Source organism: Mixophyes fleayi, chromosome 7, assembly GCF_038048845.1.
Source record: "Mixophyes fleayi isolate aMixFle1 chromosome 7, aMixFle1.hap1, whole genome shotgun sequence".
Taxonomy (NCBI): Eukaryota; Metazoa; Chordata; class Amphibia; order Anura; family Limnodynastidae; genus Mixophyes; species Mixophyes fleayi.
In genome coordinates, this window is record NC_134408.1 from 16,844,708 (window position 1) to 16,863,451 (window position 18,744).

An 18,744-nucleotide genomic window follows, 5' to 3' on the forward strand; every position below is an offset into this window, starting at 1 on the left:
ATTAACATAGGAAACATGCAATAAACTTGTAGATTGTAATAAATGTATCTGTAAAGAAGTCACTTCAAAGTCCAACCTATTAACTCTGTAGGATCACTCGTTCATTAACTTAATTTCTTCTAACATACTGCTCAGTTCAGCTTAATTTATCTCCTCAATTATTAACAAAAGTAAGGGGATTGTCTTTATTACATGCAGCGCTTTTAAGGGTTTGAATGTTTTTATTATTGTATAGTGGTCTATAAGTGCACATAGGAATGTGCTTTTCTGTAAAAGTGACAGTGGAAGTGTAAAATGTGTCGCATTGAAAGTATAGGACGAGACTCCGTCTCTATCAGCACAAAGGATGTGGAAAAATCAAGCTTTTTACAGGGAGAAAATAAAGCTTTGTCTCGTACTGAGAAGCAGGATTCGTGCTCACACCCAACCTACTACACCCCTTCACTCATATAAATATATGTTTGTGCAAAAGTAGGCACACTTTTGTGCCTAATCTATGCTGAGCAAGGAACGTCCCTGACCAAACAATTCATCACCTCAACTGATGCAAACCTTTGCACCCCTGCAGATACCAAAATTTGCCCAACATATACAAGCACTTACCTGTAAAGACAGTAGGTGCAAGATGTCATAAAAAGCATTCACATTGCAGGTTTGCACCTTCATTAAAAAAGTGAGAAGTGCAAGCAAATAAAATTGATAGTGCAGAAGATGGGGGCAATGAGTTTATGGGCCTGAGTCATAAAGCAAAGTAAGGCAAAAAAAAGGAGTAAATGTTCTCCGGGACAAACCATGTTACAGAGCAAGGGGTGAAAATGAGTTTATTATTTTGCACATAAGTTAAATACTGGCTGTATTTTCATCTAGCACACAAATACTTGTAATGTAAAGTTGATCTAGGACAAGCCCTACCCCAACTATAAATCTGTCCACACATTTTACACTTACCTCCCCCTCCAATGTAACATGGTTTTGCCCAGGTGCAAAGTTACTCCTTTTTTTTGCTTTGCTCTCCTTAGTGACTCAGGCCTTATGATTCCAAGCTAGCAGACACAGGATAATATACAGAAAAGGTTGTTTTTGATTATTTTTGGAGGAGTAGATGGGGATTTTGACAGTGCAGGCTCACTGGCAAAATGTAATGGAGAAAGAATAACAAATTGACAGTGATAATACCAATACCAGTGTGGACGGTGGTGTAGCACTTTAGAAGAGGAGGAGGAAGAAGAGGTGGAGGAGGAGGCAGAGGGGGAGGAGGAGGAGGTGGAGGAGGAGGAGGAGGAAGAAGAGCAGGAGGAAGAGCAGGAGGAAGAGGAGGAGGAGGAGGATGAGGAGGAGGAGGAGGTGGAGGAAGAGGAGAAGGAGGAGGAGGAAGAGCAGGAGGAGGAGGAAGAGGAGGTGGAGGAAGAGCAGGAGGAAGAGGAGGTGGAGGAAGAGCAGGAGGAAGAACAGGAGGAGGAGAAAGAGGAGGAGGAGGAAGAGCAGGAGGAAGAAGAGGAAGAGGAAAAGGAGGAGGAGGAGGAAGAGTGGGAGGAGGAGGAGGAGGAAGAGGAGAAGGAGGTGGAGGAGAAGGAGGAGGAAGAGTAGGAAGAGGAGGAGAAAGAGGAAAAGGAGGAAGAGGAGGAGGTGAAAGAGGAGGAGGAGAAAGAGGAGGAGGCGGATAAGATTGCTGTACAGTTCGCTAACAATGAGATTGTAGTAGAACCCATATCTTCTGTCTGCATAGGAGATATAGCACTGCTCATCAATGGCAATTAGTGCTTCCAACCTCCCAGCATTTTTAATTATTTTGCTTTAATGTTTTCTACTTCAGTGCACAGCACATAGGGCACCAGTGAACCTTGCTGTTGTATTTCAGGATCCTTGTGTGGCCAATTGTCCAGTTCTATGTAGCAGAAAACCTTTGCCACGATTAAGCACACTGAGCGCAACGCACGTCGGCTATCCGCTGACTGCATGTGTTGTCTTCTTCATTATAGGGAATTTCTGATATACCATCCGCTCCAATAGATCCAAAGTTAGATGGAGCATTAGGCAGGTAATTAGCAAGACACGCTTATAATTAATAGAAGCAATGTCCTGTATTACCACATGCAGTTACGAGAAAAGCTATATTCTGTGTCACTCTAGGCAGCTACTAGATATTATATATTGATTGTATAATAATTCAGGACAATCTGATTTGGTATGATATTATAATAGCAATCATATTTCACTTTGATTGCTATTTCTAATTTATTCCCTACTATCATTGGATAAAAGGTTAACAATTCAATCAGCGGGTTTTTAAAATACACATTTGTTTTTATGGCTCATGGGAATTTGTTTTATATTTCGCTTTATGCATATAACCAATAAAAGTTAAGTTTTAATGACAAGCTCTAAACTCCTTCTATGACAAATATGTAACCGTACAGAGCATAGTGCACCTTCTACATGTCTTTGTTCTTGTTCTTCAAGTAAACTATCAGTGATAGGTGCACCCCTCTATCTTAGGCAAATATTTGAGATTTATTAAGATATAGTAATCAATGGGGACATGCTCTGATTCATTGGTGCAACAGAATTAGGTTTGCTTCTCCTTTTCTTACCTCTATTTCTTCCGTTAGTAATATATTAGCAGAAAACCAGGCCTTGGCCAGATATCAGGAGTGCGGGCAGGTTGAAATCAGGGCAAAACATATAGTAATGTAGGAATTCTTTCTTATACACAGGTACAGGAATCATGAGAACCTTGGGCACAAGGTCCAAAGTGGAGCTGTAGTGAACAAACTGTAAAGTCAATCCCGCGGTGCACCGTGGCTCAGTGGTTAGCACTTCTGCCTGGAGTGTGGGAGGAAACCGGAGCACCCGGAGGAAACCCATGCAAACACAGGGAGAACATACAAACTTCACACAGATAAGGCCATGGTTGGGAATTGAACTCATGATCCCAGCGCTGTGAGGCAGAAGTGCTAACCACTTCGCCACCGTGAAAAATAACAGTTCATCCATTCGAGCTCCTAAGTAACTACTAATTTCACTGGACTCCCTATACCAGGGACCCACTTATCCGTCTGATGGCAGCCCTGAGAGCAGCACATATATAATTGTAATAAAAAGATGTGGGGCAGCAGTCACGAAGTCTGGGCGCCTCAGTCTGTCTGGGCCCCATACCACTGTACCACCCCCCACCCTAATGTCTCACTGATGGAAGCCTGGTTATATGTGAATGCCCCACCTTTATTGTGATTGGCTGGCCCCGGTTGGCCCCGTCCCCTCCCCTCCCTGTTTTGTATGCAATTTAAAGAGGCTTGTGCTACTGGGGGGGGGGTGATAGCCCTGATCGCAACCTGAACCATATGTATCACTAATATGCATATAACTTATAATATTACACATAAACACTACTATATTTCGACATAAATAACTATGTGTTGCAACTACCATTAATGTGTACTATTTTACAAATGTGTGTGTTGGTGTGAATGTATGTAAAAGTGTAAATACTGTTGTGGCCACGTGTTGCGGCTGCGTACGCCCTTCCACGCCGTAGCGTGCCATACGCATCTTTTCAGACAAAGACAACCAAGTTTGCTCGATTTTAATTGAAATCACTTTATCCAATTTGCTGACTTCCACAGTTCTTATAAGCAACAACAAATTCTTATCTTGCAATAGTTTTACAACTGTCCAATATGCACATACAGTGGCTGATTTAGAGGTGGGAAGAAATCCAGTTACTGAGTGCAAAATTTGCACCGAACTCTAAATAATCCCAGATGCCCCCCTGCCCTCTAACACAGCCAGCCTCTGCACCCTACCACTCCAACTCAACCACCCCTTCAAACTTATCACCCCTCCCAGACTGCCCCTTCTTCAACTCTACTACCCCTCTAACCCAGCCCTCCAATCCAGTGCTATTCCAACTATGCCACCCCTAAATCTCTGCCACAACTCTAACTCTGTCATTCCTCCAACTCAACCACCACTTCCACTTTACTTCCCTTCCAAATCTGCCACTTCTCCAACTGTAATAACACTTTAACACTGGCAAAGGACAAACTGTGCTGCCCTTACAACTCCCATTCTGCCACACCAACAAGTCTACCACTTGTCAAATTCTACCACCCTTCCAAACTTCTATCCTACTAACTGCTACCCCAATAACTCTGCCACCTGTCAAAACCTTATGCCTCTCCAACTCTGCTGCCCTTCTGTGGTGAAAGCAGGCTTTAGAACAGCCCAATCGGCATCCCCTCTCGCCAATATGTATATATATATAGATATATATATATATATATATATATATATATATATATACATACAAGTTAACCCGTGCATGATACTCATGCATTCTAGTCAAATCAAGCTACTTAAGGTGTTAAAAAGGTTCTTGTCATGCATTTGGACCTAGCCCAGGCCTCCTCAGGGGAAGAGCGTTACTTCCCGACGCAAGCGCCCTTTTTTAACGTGGTTTTGTCCACATGTCACCACCTCATCATTTTTCTCCATCACCTCATCCTTCATCTTCATCGCCACATCCTTCATCAAGCTACTTAAGGTGTTAAAAACTCCCCACTGTCACCCCCGGCAACCACCAACCACTCCCAACTGTCCCTTCTCCTGCAAGAAATATATAGGTCAGTGTATAACTCTGCCCAGCAGGTGGCGCTGCAGCTTGGTTTTTTTTTCCACACACGCCACTAGGCATTTATATAGTAGATATATATATATATATAACTTTTATTACATATTCTAAATGCCACCATGTGGGTTTGTTAGAACTGCCATACTTTTTCCCTAACAAAGTTACTATCGTACAGACAAACTTGAGTCCCAAGAATACCAAGCCATCTGTAAAATATACGTTGGTATGCAAAAACATATGTTGGGAAGCCTGACAGACAATGTAGATGGGGCAGCACGGTGGCATAGTGGTTAGCACTTCTGCCTCACAGCGCTGGAGTCATGAGTTCAATTCCCAACCATGGCCTTATCTGTGTGGAGTTTGTATGTTCTCCCCGTGTTTGCGTGGGTTTCCTCCGGGTGCTCCGGTTTCCTCCCACACTCCAAAAACATACTGGTAGGTTAATTGGCTGCTATCAAAATTGACCCTAGTCTGTGCGTCTGTCTGTCTGTCTGTGTGTGTGTTAGGGAATTTAGACTGTAAGCTCCAATGGGACAGGGACTGATGTGAATGAGTTCTCTGTACAGCGCTGCAGAAGCAGTGGCGCTATATACATAAATGGCAATGATGATGATTATTGAGTAATTTCAGCCATTCAGCCTGATATTTATTAATTGCAGCCATGTATTCAGTTTAAATAGCCGTAATCACAATTTGTTTTAGTTTGTATGCACACTTTCATTTTATATAACTATGTTCATAGTAAGCAAATTCTATTTTATTAATCTGTTTTATACATTTTACAGAGAAGGTCACAAAAAGGTTCATACTTTCTCCAACACCAATCAGAGCTTACTGGTCACTTTAAGTGTCTTCTCAGGTGTTTCATATACCACTGTCATATTGAAGCAAGCAGGAATCCTGCGAAACGCGTAGAAGTGTTGTTTGCATGAACCTTCAACAGCTGGTTTTGGAACTGTGTGTATGGTTGAGAAGTCTATCATCTCCAAATACCCGAATATCATGCTGGATATCAGTCTCCAGTACATCTATCAGCAGATCATCACAGCCTTTGTGACTACTCCACTACCCTGTGGTAACGCTCTGCAAATTATTGCTTCCTGTTCTATGAGCCTCCAGCACATCAATCCGCAGATCATCACAGCCTCTGTGCCTACTCCACTATCCTTGTGGTAAACGCTCTACCGGTTATTGCTACCATCGCTTCCAGCCTCCTGTGTTAATCAGCACACTGCTCTACTGTCTCCTAATCTCTCAGCCATCCTGGTACTCATCATCTGAGGCATCTTCAGTTATAGTCCTGGTTCTCTTTACAGTTTCACTCATCACCTCCTAGGAGAAACGCGACCTGCGGTCAGGGAGCTGCGAAGTCCAAGCGCCCTTGCGGAAGCCTCTGGCAAAAACCTCCCACTCCATTAGACTCCGCGCCTTCTAGGAGGTAGTGCCAGCGTGAGCAGACTGTACGGGTGCTCCTCTGACCCTACTGGTTGTGACACAGTGTTTACACTTCCAACCAGTCAAGGGGAAGCTTAAGGAACTACAGCTCCCCTAGTACTTGTTTTTTCCATCTACGCTGAAAGTTTTTTCAAATCACCTGGTGAATAAATTCACTGATTCCCCACCTCCTTAACTCAAAATGTTGATGCCTGGAGAAGTGAATCTTTATTGTGAGATGGGCAACCACAACTATGGTTGCTGTTTCCTTTAATGAGCATATTATACCAAGTCTTAAGATAAAGCTTCTTTGTCCTGCCCTGGTATTGTGACCAGGGGTTTATTTGATAAGACATCTGTGTTCAGAGAGGTCTCTCTTTGAATAGAAAACTATATTCTATACCTGTAATCACTACTTTTATTCATATCTCCAACTTCACCATCCCCTTCAGGCACAATTTCCAGAGAGTCCTCTTTCAATTATAGAATATCGTCTGATGGGTCATATTCATATGGGTCATATTAGGAAACAGACATGGAACCCATACATTTTATTTACTTCACAGGGTAATGGAATAATTTCAACTTTCCCACCAAGCTAGGGAAAAAAATATTGGCCACATAGATGTATTAGCTGCCTATGAGAGGTTATGTTTTCTTCTTGCTTTTATACTTACACAACTATATATATATTTAATAGGATTTATAAGACACAAGTGTGTCTTGCCCAGGCCATAGTGTCCTAAATGTGATAATCCCGGTGGGACATTCTATTAAGTTGTATGGGTATGCCCTGCATTGAGGACTTCTGAAGACAGATCTCTAAGTTTGGAGTGTTGCCATTTCCATTGATAGGCTTCATAAAGTTTCTTGCCAGGAAGGCTTTGACTTTACTCATTCTCCCACACGTGTCCTTTAGCTCAGCCTTGTTCATGACTTCCATTTCAGTAAGTGCAACAAATGATAAATGTCACTGAATGCGGTCACTTCTTGGCATACTACAAACCAAGCTTTAAAGTACATAGATCAACAGTGCTCCATTGTTGGACAAGAGCAGCCTTACGTAATATGTATACAGGGCCGGATTAACCATAGGGCTAACTGGGCTACAGCCCAGGGGCCTATGGCAATCAGGGGGCCCTTGAAAGTGCTCAGCAGCAGTATTGATCGGTCAGGAGCGGGGGCGCCCCCGGCGCGATCAGTGCTGCTGAGCCCTTTCCCTGCAGTCCTTCCCCGGCGCGCTGTAGTCTCCTTACTGAGGAGATCTCGTGAGTCTCACTCTCACGAGATCTCCTCAGTAAAGAGAGCACAGCGCACCGGAGAAGGAGGTAAGTGCCGGGGGGGGGGCCCTCATGGGGGAATGGAGGCCCCCTTAGCCCAGGAGCCTCCATTCCCTTAATCCGGCCCTGTATGTATATATGAAGTGGTGGAGGTAAGCCCTGCTCAGAAATGGAACAGAGCTGACCTACACCACCTCAGAGGCAACAGAGTATTTCGGAGGAAGGGCGTGAGCGGCACAAAATAATAATCTCCTTACCAGCACGTGTGCCCTCTCTCCACCCTGAATTAATCTCAGGGAACAGCCCCCAAGGGCAAGGGAGCAAAGATGGAGGAAAGAGTGGAAATTCAATGCTCTTTTCTCCAAATTTACATTACGATATAGACCTTTAAGTGCAGGGACAGAACAGGACCCCATTGAAGTCTCTAGAGGGGGGGGGGGGGGGTGCCAGGTTTTGCCACTGCCTTAGTTCTTAAGATGCCCGAGTCAGCATTATGTGCGCCCAATACTCATATTACCTGGTGTTTAATTGTGTCATTCTGTCTCTCTCACCTCTTAGGTGCCGGATCCTCGCCCCACAGTTGGTGGTCAGTGGGGGGTTTCCAGTATCACTCTGAGCTCAAAACTGTTGCAGAGAGGAGCTGTCCAGCAACAATGTATCTTTTAAATTATCAACAGATGTTTTCAGCTTAAATGTGCATTGAAGTATCAGGAATTATAACAGTAAGTTCTAGTACACAATATAATGGCATTTCATTTTTTAATGGAAATTGCAACTTAATTCCCCTAAACCATTTCCCCACCACTGGTGACTTTAAGTTTCCTTTTACAATCCACACTCACTCTGTCAGACACGTCACTATAAATAACTTTTGTTTTTATTAAAAAGCATTTAGCATCACTGTCACTTTGATTATCATGCCTAGCTTGATAAAATCAGGAAAATAGTTTTGACATTATTGTGAATTCATCTCCCTCCCTTGTCAGACTTTACACAACCTGTTGGTTCGTCAGCTATCTTTCCAGTAGACCAAACCCCTACATGAGGGAATTGCATAAAAATGAAAGCAATCCTCTTTGTCTTCCTTCCTTGTTGTTTTATTAGCAAGCAAAAGTGAATGTCAGACTCATAATGCTGGCAAATGTGGCCCCCGGAGGATGTACGGTTGCTGTGGCTGAAGCCACAGTCATGTCCCAAGCATCTACAAAACCAACATTGAGCCCTTGGAAAACTTCCCTCAGCACCAGGTACTGAGTGTAACCATAGAAGTCACTTTGCCGTTCCACCGGGCAAAGTGTTTCTCTGGTGTTTTCTGATTTGATGATGACTTTGGTGTCGGGGCTCCTTATAAACAATCGTTCTACAGCTCTACGGATGTTGAGAGCCCGTTTAATGAAAAGTTTAAGAGGAAACTGTCTGAAGTGCTGTCCCATTGTAATGACAAAGATAGTGTCCTTTCCCCCACCTCGCTGGTCAATCTGACGACTCGTATACATGTCTTCCTTGAAATAGTAGTAGCCAGAATGTTCAAGTGGGAATCCATGTCTCTTATAGGATACATAGATGTCTTTCTCCATGTTCGTAGCTTCCAATGTCTTAGCCCAACCAGCCCATCCTTTGCCGTGGAATCGAAAATAATTCACAACTGATGGAAACAAAATCAGCTGTTAGTGAAGGTTAATATTATGGTAATTTCACTGTTCTCTGGTCAACTTTCTACCATTTCTGATTCCATATAACATCAGGGGGTAAATGTATCAAGCTGAGAGTTTTCCGGCGGGTTTGAAAAGTGGAGATGTTGCCTATAGCAGCCAATCAGATTCTAGGTATCATTTTGTAGAATGTACTAAATAAATGATAGCTAGAATCTGATTGGTTTTTCAAACCCCCCAGATAACTCTCAGCTTCATACATTTACCCCCAGATATGATTTACACGTCATGATAGGGGAACAACTTAACAGGCATTTTAGTAGTCCAGGGCTATCAAAGTAGTGGATCATGGGCCTTAAGCCTCCCTTTTGGCTTGTCGTTTAACTATGCTTTATATAGACAAGGGCATTGGGACAGAAGATAACAATTTCAGAATGCATTAAGCGTGTCCTTGAGAAATAGCTTCCTCTGGGAGAAACGACTTATACATGTTTAGATCCAATGCTGCTGGGAATAATTGCCTGGAACCGCTGATAGAAGAGAGGGACACAAGAGAAGTGGAAGCACATAGATGCTGATAAACAGAAAGTATAGAAATACATACAAAATCAGAGGGAGAATTGAAGTAATACACTATAAATAGAAGAAAAGGGAAAAAGTAGTAGATGTAAAGGAAATCGCCAGATATAAAAATTTAAAAAAAGGAACTGGAGAACAAAAATAAATGAGTGGATATGTGATGTCTATTTGTCATAGAACTAGGTACATGGAAATAAAAGCCAGGAATGACCGGACAGAAAACATTTATATAATTAAACATGCATCTCTCTTCCCTGTTGTCAACAACTGAAGATGGGGCGTGTAATTTAATTTAAGTCCCCGGACCTCCAACGCGGACAGGAAAATAACAGCGAATGATTGACATGTCACTCATAGAGTGTTTTAACCTTGATGCTCAAGGTGACTAATTTCGCATAGTGGTAGCAATGCCCGTGACTCTCTTTGTCCGTTCCCTATCACTTTTACTGCTTCCCTTTATTACATGAATTGAGTTCCCTTAAAATCTACAGATGATCTGCAAAATAAGAGATTGAAATAAATCTGGTTTTAGTGTTATTCCTATAATCCATGTCAGGGGCAAACGCAGGATTTGTAGAGGGGGGTTTCCACACCACGCCACCAGTGGGCGTGACTAGCATGCATGGGGGTGTGGCTATAATCTTAGACAGTGCTTGACTGCTCTCCAACTCTTCCTATCCCCATAATATACATGGGCAATGTTGCATGTACTACTGTTAGGTGCACGCAGCTCTCCCTTTTCAAGTAGAGCTGTGTGAAGTGGGAGCAGGGTCCAGCCACCTCAATTATACAGTGCCCCATGTTTGGAGGGGGGTTTCCAGACACTAGGAACCCCTCCTCGGTTTGCCTATGCATGTCAAAGAGAATGAGTAGCTGGAAAAGGACACTAATCTTTAGGTCCTTACAGAAGCGGGTTTAATAATGTTCAAATTATTTTTCAAAAAATAAAATGCAGCATTCTACAAGAGAGAAAATGTAGGCTTCTGTACCTCTTACAAGTTGGTAAATTTAGTTGATTTCCAGAAGGAAAATTAAGTCTGCTGCCAAACTAGAAATTGCCCAACCATCATTTGGGACCATCTTTCCTGATGAAAACTTTTACAGAACAGTGTCTCCCTCTATGTTTTGTATTGGTCAGTATCTGCATAGATATTATTATATTGAACAGTGCTGAATGCACAAATAGAAGACAATAACAATAAGCATTTATGGTCTACCACGGAAAAAGAAATGATGGCAATTGTTGTCAACGCCTTCTCGCTAAATGGTGGCTCTACTCTAGACACTTGGAAGTAATGACCCTTACCAGAGACCCCTCTAAGATTTCTGCAAATTTATTTTTATCTCTTGGCTGGAACACAGGAGACCAAAAGCTGAGCTCACGACATCCAGATGGTGGATATGCAGATGAGCTGTGTCAATTCACCGATATTGTCAAACTGGAAAGTCCAAGGAATTTTAGTGACATGATTGAAATGACACAACAGGGACTGACTTGTCTGAGTACCCAGTAGCCGGGTCTTTTGATCAGGAGAGCTACAACACAGAACTCAGGTATCTGACGATTTGTACTACCTAATGAGAAGTTTAAGCCCAAAGGTTGACATTTCCTTCTTTCAGATCATTTTCAATGATTTTTTTTCTTCTACCACAGTACCACAGGTTAAGTGAAATAAATCTTACTTTTGATGCCCTCGGTGAAGTGCATGATAAACTGACGTAACGTTGAGTCTCCGATGAGAAAGAGGTTCTTCCCCTGAAGACATTTAGTGAAGTCCTCCCCGGTTGTATAGACCGTCATGTTGCAGTAAACAGGGTTCCAGATATTATTGAGAAAGTATCCACTTGGGAAGGGAGAGCCCATCCCTGTCTGACATTTTGGCTTTGGCTTTGGGTTTAATGTTGAGTCTGAAAAAGAGAAAGTTTATATCTCATAGAGGATAAGTGAAATGTTAGCGTGCAAGTGAGACGTCTTTAGAGCTGTTATTTTTTGAACAGGGAACAATGGACATCCCGAGTCCTGTCCAGTAAACTAGAGATGACTGAAGTTGTGTTAGAATTTTGTGCAAGTAAAATGTTGCAGTGGAACAGGCCATTTCAAAATGATGCAAAGTTCAGGTTATAGAATCTTTGAGTTCTTCTTTTGTTTTGGTATTCCACACCATGGGTTTGGTTTAGAGTAGGCAGCAATTTTCAGCTCATGTATAGGCATAAAAATTCATCAGCAAAATTGCAGTCTAATGTGTGTATTATGAGTGGCACTTATCTTAAGATACATGATTATTACAGCACAGAGGGCCGGATTCATTAAGGAATATAAATGCTGACACGTGCCCTATTTTGCACAAAATCCATGCACTGCACAGAACCGGACCATACGGCGCTTGAGGGTGAGTACTAGAGACATGGATGGCAACAGACTGGATAATACAGGCAGCATTATGACATAATATAGAGAAAGACTCACTGCAGCACTTGCTGATTGATTAAGATGTCAATCAGTGAGGAAAACCAATGAGAGGACTGAATAATTGGACATTCTGATAGGGGATTTGACATGCTAATCATGGTATACATTCACTCTCTTCTTGACCCTTTACAATTGTGTTTCCACCTTCTCCACCTTCTCCATTCCACCGAGACTGCCCTCACCAGTGTGACAGATGATCGACTCTTGGCTAAGTCGAAGGGCCACTTTTCCCTACTCTTGCTCCTTAAGCCCTCTACAACTTTTAACAGAGTTGACCACTGTCCCTTACATGACTCCACTGACCTTTACAGTACCATCCTTTCCTGGCTTGCCTCCTACTTCTCCAATTGCTCTTTCAGCATTTCTTCCTCAGGCACCTGCTCCCCTTCTCTTCCTCTATTTGTCAGGGTCCCCTAAGAGTCTATTCTTGGCCCATTGATTTTCTCTCTTTACACTTCCTCACTTGGTCAACTAATTCAATCCTTTGGCCTCCAGAATCACTCCTATGCCAATGACTTGCTAATCTAACTTTTACCCCTTGACCTCTCTCCTTCTCTTATCTCCCGTTTGCCCGACTGTCTCCACTTGGATGGATGAATGCTACTTCAAGCTCAAGAAATCCAAAACTGAGCTTGTCATCTTTTTACTGCCCATTATTATGTCACCTTCTCTCATTTCTTTCAAACTTGATAATGTGACCCACTCCCTTGTTACCCATGCATGCTACCTAGGGATCATCATTGACTCTTGCCCTTAAATTCACTCACCAGATCCTCCCCCAATTATATTGTCTTCACCTTTGCAACATTGCCATGGTTCGCCCTTTTCTTTGACTGGATAACATCAAGACCATTGTCCATGCTCTTATGATTTCCTGCCATGATTATTGCAATAATTTGTCTCTGGCCTCCCTGAGAGGTGTCTGTCCCCCTGCTACCTGTCCTGAATATGGGATAATGTCTAATTTTTCTCTCTCAACATTTCTCTTCCACTGTACCACTTTGCAAAGCTCTCCATTGTCTCCCCATTCTATGCAGAATTCAATTCAAGCTGCTTTCCCTCACCTATAAAGCCGTCTTTAACGAATCCCCCTCCTACGTTGCCGACCTTGTGAAGACATACTCCCTTGCATGCCCACTATATTCTGACAATGGTCCTCGCCTCTCGTCCTCCCCTATTGCACCTTCACACTACTGCATGCAGGACTTTTCACTTGCTGCTCCCCACCTTCGGAACTCCCTGCCTCGCCTGATCAGACTTCCCCAACCTCCAATCTTTAAAGCGCTCCCTCAAAATTCACTTCTTCGTGCTTGCCTACCCTGCCTCATCTTAAGACAACTCCCTCCTAACGTTCAACTTGCCACTTCCACTGATTTCTTACTGCCCGATTTGTCTGCTCACCCCTCTTGAATGTTAGCTCTCATGAGCAGGGCCCTCTCTACACCCCATCTCCCGTCCTCTTATCAATGTTTCTTTATGTTCTAAGTTGTGTACAATGCTATTGTTGGTTCTCTTGCTCCATTATGTATTTGTATTATGTTCTGTCTGTGTATTACTGACTATACGGCACTGGTGCATCTGTGGTGCATCATAAATAAATAAATGATGATGATGATAATTTGTGTTACTGGTTTGTACATGCTCACACTTGTGAGGGTGGATTGGTGAACTGAGCCAACACTGGAAGGGAAAGGTTGATGATTGGTGTAGGTACTGCTTATAAAGCATGGGAAGCCTTGACCGAGGTTTAGCCCTTTAAAAAGCAAAATATGTGAAGCATACAAAGTGAGGGTACCTGCAAGGTTAGCTTGAACCATGGTAGCTTCAGAGGACCCATTGTATTAATCACATACAGCAGGTAGTGAATTAATTAATCAGTATGGAATGAGGAATGTCAGAGCAACAACTAACAGGCACATTTGGAAGGTGAATGTCACAATATATCTAACAAGTTAACCCGTGCATGATACTCATGCATTCTAGTCAAATCAAGCTACTTAAGGTGTTAAAAAGGTTCTTGTCATGCATTTGGGCCATAGCCCAGGCCTCAACCACCAACCACTCCCCACTGTCACCCCCGGCAACCACCCACCACTCCCAACTGTCACCCCCGGCAACCACCAACCACTCCCCACTGTCACCCCCGGCAACCACACACCACTCCCAACTGTCACTTCTCCTTCAAGAAATATATATATATTTTATTAAAATCTTTATAAACACTTTTAACAATTAACAAATTAAATTAACAAATTAAAAACATCTTAGTATACCAAATTTCAGCCCTTTCTGAATTTTTTTTTACACACACACTAAAAATTTAGTAGGTCAGTGTATAACTCCGCCCAGCAGGTGGCGCTGCAGCTTGGTTTTATTTTTTCCACACACAGACAGACTAACACACGCCACTAGACATTTATATTATAGATTTTAGTGGTAAATGTGGAATGGAATAGTTAGTTCAGCTTCTTGCATTGTAATAGGGACAGACACATTCTAACAATTAAGGCATAAGAACTGGTCTTTTCAAAAGTGCTACAAATAAGGTAAATACGCATAAATATGTGTGAAGTGTGTATGAAAGATTTATTGACTTTTAAAATATACCATAGGATTTGATAAAGTTCAAGGGGTATATTTACTAAACTGGGGGTTTGAAAAAGTGGAGATGTTGCCTATAGCAACCAATCAGATCCTAGTTTTCATTTATTTAGTGCATTCTGCCAAATGACAGCTAGAATCTGATTGGTTGCTATAGGCAACATCTCCACTTTTTCAAACCTGCAGTTTAGTAAATATACCCCCGGGTGTGTCGCAACTGTGTAATTCCGTGAATTCAACGTAACACACTGCATATTGGGCATTTGAAAGATCCACTTTTTCCTGGGCATATATAATAGATTGACGAGATTATGAGCAATGAATAAAGAAATAATAATACGACACCCTCTTATTAACTGTGAGCTGTGGATAAACCTGAATATAATATGATGAAACGTTGCATAGCAATAAAGATTAACTCTGTGTAACTCTTTCCTTCTGAGGAAGGCTATATATATATATACATATATATAAATATACTTCCAGTTCACCAACACAAACAGCAATTGTCAGCAGCAATATTCCAGCCATTTATTTTATATTATTTATTTCATGTTTGGACCATGTAATAGCTTGATGAGTAAAAGGGTAACACTTACTGCTGCATCTGGTAACGGTTATTGGCACAGAGTTCTGAGGGATTTCCACAGCAATATTTGACCTTCAAAAATTATTATTAAAGACAGGTTATATGGGGAAATGAATTAAAAAGTTATAATGTTTGAGATGATGAACAGGACATTAACTGTGACATTCAAGAAATGGTTAATACGCACAGAGCAGGAAAACAGAAATCGATGGATAAGAGAGAGGTGAGATTCTGAAGTGGTAGAGAGTGTTACGAGCTCCGGCGGTGCTCAGCCAATCCTTGCTAACTAACGCCCGGGATCTGGCGCATTCACCTGTCCGTGGTCTCTGAGCATCAGGGGCGGATCTAGAAAAATATTGTACCCGGGGCGAGATAGGGGGGGTGATTTAGGCCCCGCCCATTTCTAACATCTTAGGCTGCTGACGGCTGCACACTTTGTGCAGGTCCGTCCAGCCGTGACAGGCAGGGACAGTGTGCTGCCCGGCTGCTCTGATTGTATTTTAAACACAGTCAGAGCAGCCGGGCAGCACACTGTCCCTGCCTGTCACGGCTGGACAGACCTGCACATAGTGTGCAGCCGTCGGCAGCAAGTGTATGCTAGGGGGGGCGATCGCCCCGATCGCCCCCCCCCCCTGGATCCGCCACTGCTGAGCATCTTGCCAGCTCTGTGACACGGCAGCTCCATCTGTCACCACTAGTCTGCAGTCCCTGCTTTTATCACATCCTCCCATTCATTGGGAGAATAATGATCCTTCAGGATATTTAAAGCACCTGTTCCACAGGTAAGGTACCTGTTCTTTAAGGCAAATCTCTCTAGCACTCAGATGTGGCTCCATTTGCCCTCCTGCTCCATACCTGCTGAAGATTATCGCCCCTTGGCTCCAGCAACTCTGCAGCTAACCACAGTGGTCTCCATACCTGCCGCAGACTATCGCTTCTTTTCTCCAGCAACTCTGCAGCTAACCACAGAGGTCTCCATAGCTGCCGCAGACTATCGCTTCTTGTCTCCAGCAACTCTGCAGCTAACCACAGTGGTCTCCATACATCCCACAGACCATCGCTTCCTGTCTCGTGGCAGACTATGCAGCTTTCAGACCATCAGGTCTTCGTCAGTCTCTAGTGGATCATCACTTTTTCCCAACCTCTGGGTTCTCTCTACTGGTCTCGTCTAGCACTCACTCAGAGGGCCGCGACCTGCTGGGCAAATGCCCAAAAAAATACATACCTCCTTGCAGAGGTCCCTGGCGAAAACCATCTGCCTAATTAGACTCTGGGCTGAGTAGCGCCTAGTCAGACAGGCTACAAGAATCCGATCATCATAGCGACTGTGCCACCTGGCTGGCTTAGTTTAGTGATGGTACAGGCAATTTTAGGGCAATCCCACACATTTTATTCACCCGATTTTGCCACTAGGCTGCTTTTTAAGGGAGCAGGCTCTTTTACACGATCAAGGTACGTGTTGATAGTTATAACCAGCAGCAGGCATCTTGCACCAGGAGGGAAGCAGTCACATCAGATATGCCTCCTAAAGGTGTATCTGCAGATAATTCCCCCTCAACATAGTGCATGAAGATCGTTAACGTGTCCTTACTATTTTATGAATGCCAGTCCATTACCTCCCACCGTTCGGCTCCTCTAAATTGCCCTCGGCCTGAGATGGGCATATCTGTGGTCAGCTTCCGCCATTACAATAGAATTTCCTCCCCCTGCTATTTTCATTTAGATATAACATTTATTCAGAAGGAAATTAAGTTGTTTGAAACACATCATGCTGAATATAATGAATGGAAATTATACCTTTGAAACAGTTGTCTTTCCGCAACAGTAAGATGTGGTATGGCAAGGTCAAAACCCCTCATTTCATTTAAACTTTCACAAGTGAAGTTTGGAGCTTTGAAGCAGTAGAGGGCCTCTTCATAGACTGGATCTATGTACTCACAAATCTCCTTCCCCTCTTCCTTCTCAAGCTTAAAACCACACGTGGTGACCACTTCCTTGCCATGCTTTTCAAATTTCCCCTGAAAGCCAATAACTCCTTCACTGGCATGTCTCGCTCTCCACAGAGCTGCGATCCCTTCGCTGGGGTGGAACAAAAGAGTTGAGACTTTGGCTTTACCCGCCCAATACAGAGGAAAGTGGACATGGTATGACCCATTGTTGAAGTCTTCTACTCTTCCAGACACAGAAGCTCCAAGCTCTGGAGAAAACAACCTTGGTCTAATGAAGTCTCCTCCGTAGGTCTTCCTGTTGCCTAAATAATCATACATATCCAGCTGTACCACAAAGTCTTCTCCAACACAGTACTGTTCCCTGGGATTAACTATGAAAGCCTTACTGTTTCTCCCACTTGTGCTTCTATTAAAGTGTGTGAACGTGACATTGGGGATGAGCATTTGAATTTTGTCGAACATTGCATCTACTTTTACTTGGAGCTCAGTTTTTGTAGGAGGATGTGGTATTCTAGTCATCCCTGTAAAAGTGTTTACAGTTTGGATTGGCCCGTTGCAGTTTTGGAACATATGTCGCACAGAATCCTGCAATTTAAATTAAATTAAATTAATTTACATGATTGTTTGAAAAATATTTCTAGCAGTAAATGTATTCTGACAATGACCTTTAGAACAAGTAGATAACTTTAAATTGTTTTAATTCTACTAACAACTCCCCATAAATTGCCCCTCTTTGATTTAAGTCAGCGAGAACCTGTTTGCTTGACCCCGGGCAGGGAGAAGTAGGGAGAACCCTGCTCAGTTTCCTGGAGAGCACAGTGTAAGCTCTACAATAGACTGGGTCAAGTATCTAGTCCAGGCTGGCTGTGCCATCTAAGTGGGAACTCCCACAGGCAAACACAGCCACTGGTGTTCTGCCTCCTATGCAGAACATGCGTAGGGCATCCTTCCCAGACTGGACACTTAGCAAGACATGACAGAAACCTGAGGGAGCTGCAGTGGGCAATCCCAAGGTGTATGTGGAACTGCAAAACAGATACAAAGCCTAGAGCAGCCAATAGAAAACCCCAGCACACAGTATATGTACATTTCTGTATTATTTGTTTTTTAATCTGCAGATGAAAAGTGCTTCCTATAGGAGAAAAGCGCTATATACATAAATGAATTACATGAAAATATAATTTCTTACCTGGAATAAGTTCCTGTACCAACCAAAACTCATCAAGAATATGGCGATTAGCAGTACTGGAAGATATGCTTTGGCCATAGTCAGTGGGTTCACAAGTGGACATTGCCCTGTAGAAAGAAATTTTGTCAAAATGATCCAATTAGGTCTTATTTTGTAAATCCCGTGTCTGTTGTTAAATTAACAGTTACTATTTTCTTCAGATTTGGTCAACCCGATTCTGGTGTAATCAGGGCCGGATTAAGGGAATGGAGGCCCCTGGGCTAAGGGCGCCTCCATTCCCCCGTGAGGCCCCCATTGTGAGCCGCCCACCGCCCCCGTCCCCCGTGAGGGCCCCCCCCCCAAAGCGCTTACCTGTCAGTCCAGTCCTCCGT

At 43.1% G+C, this 18,744-nt stretch overlaps 2 protein-coding genes across 5 annotated transcripts in view; both read right to left on the reverse strand.

Moving 5' to 3' along the window:
* The window catches only part of LOC142097386 (NXPE family member 4-like), a 175,505-nt gene that overhangs the window by 15,732 nt on the left and 141,029 nt on the right, over positions 1–18,744 (reverse strand). Inside the window, exon 1 of one of the 4 annotated variants that reach the window (XM_075179170.1) lies at positions 604–920. The exons of the other annotated variants lie outside the window; for them this stretch is intronic. The gene's annotated coding sequence lies outside the window, so the exon portion shown is untranslated. Of the gene's footprint in view, positions 1–603; positions 921–18,744 lie in introns of those variants that run through there. 4 annotated transcript variants of the gene reach the window in all.
* Positions 8,182–18,467, reverse strand: LOC142097385 (NXPE family member 4-like). Its single transcript, XM_075179167.1, has 5 exons — positions 18,374–18,467; positions 17,033–17,769; positions 15,246–15,307; positions 11,259–11,483; positions 8,182–8,989 (listed from the first exon to the last, which is right to left on the reverse strand). Exons 1-5 carry the CDS (start codon positions 18,449–18,451, stop codon positions 8,445–8,447), a joined length of 1,647 nt encoding a protein of 548 aa, XP_075035268.1. The 5' UTR covers positions 18,452–18,467; the 3' UTR covers positions 8,182–8,444.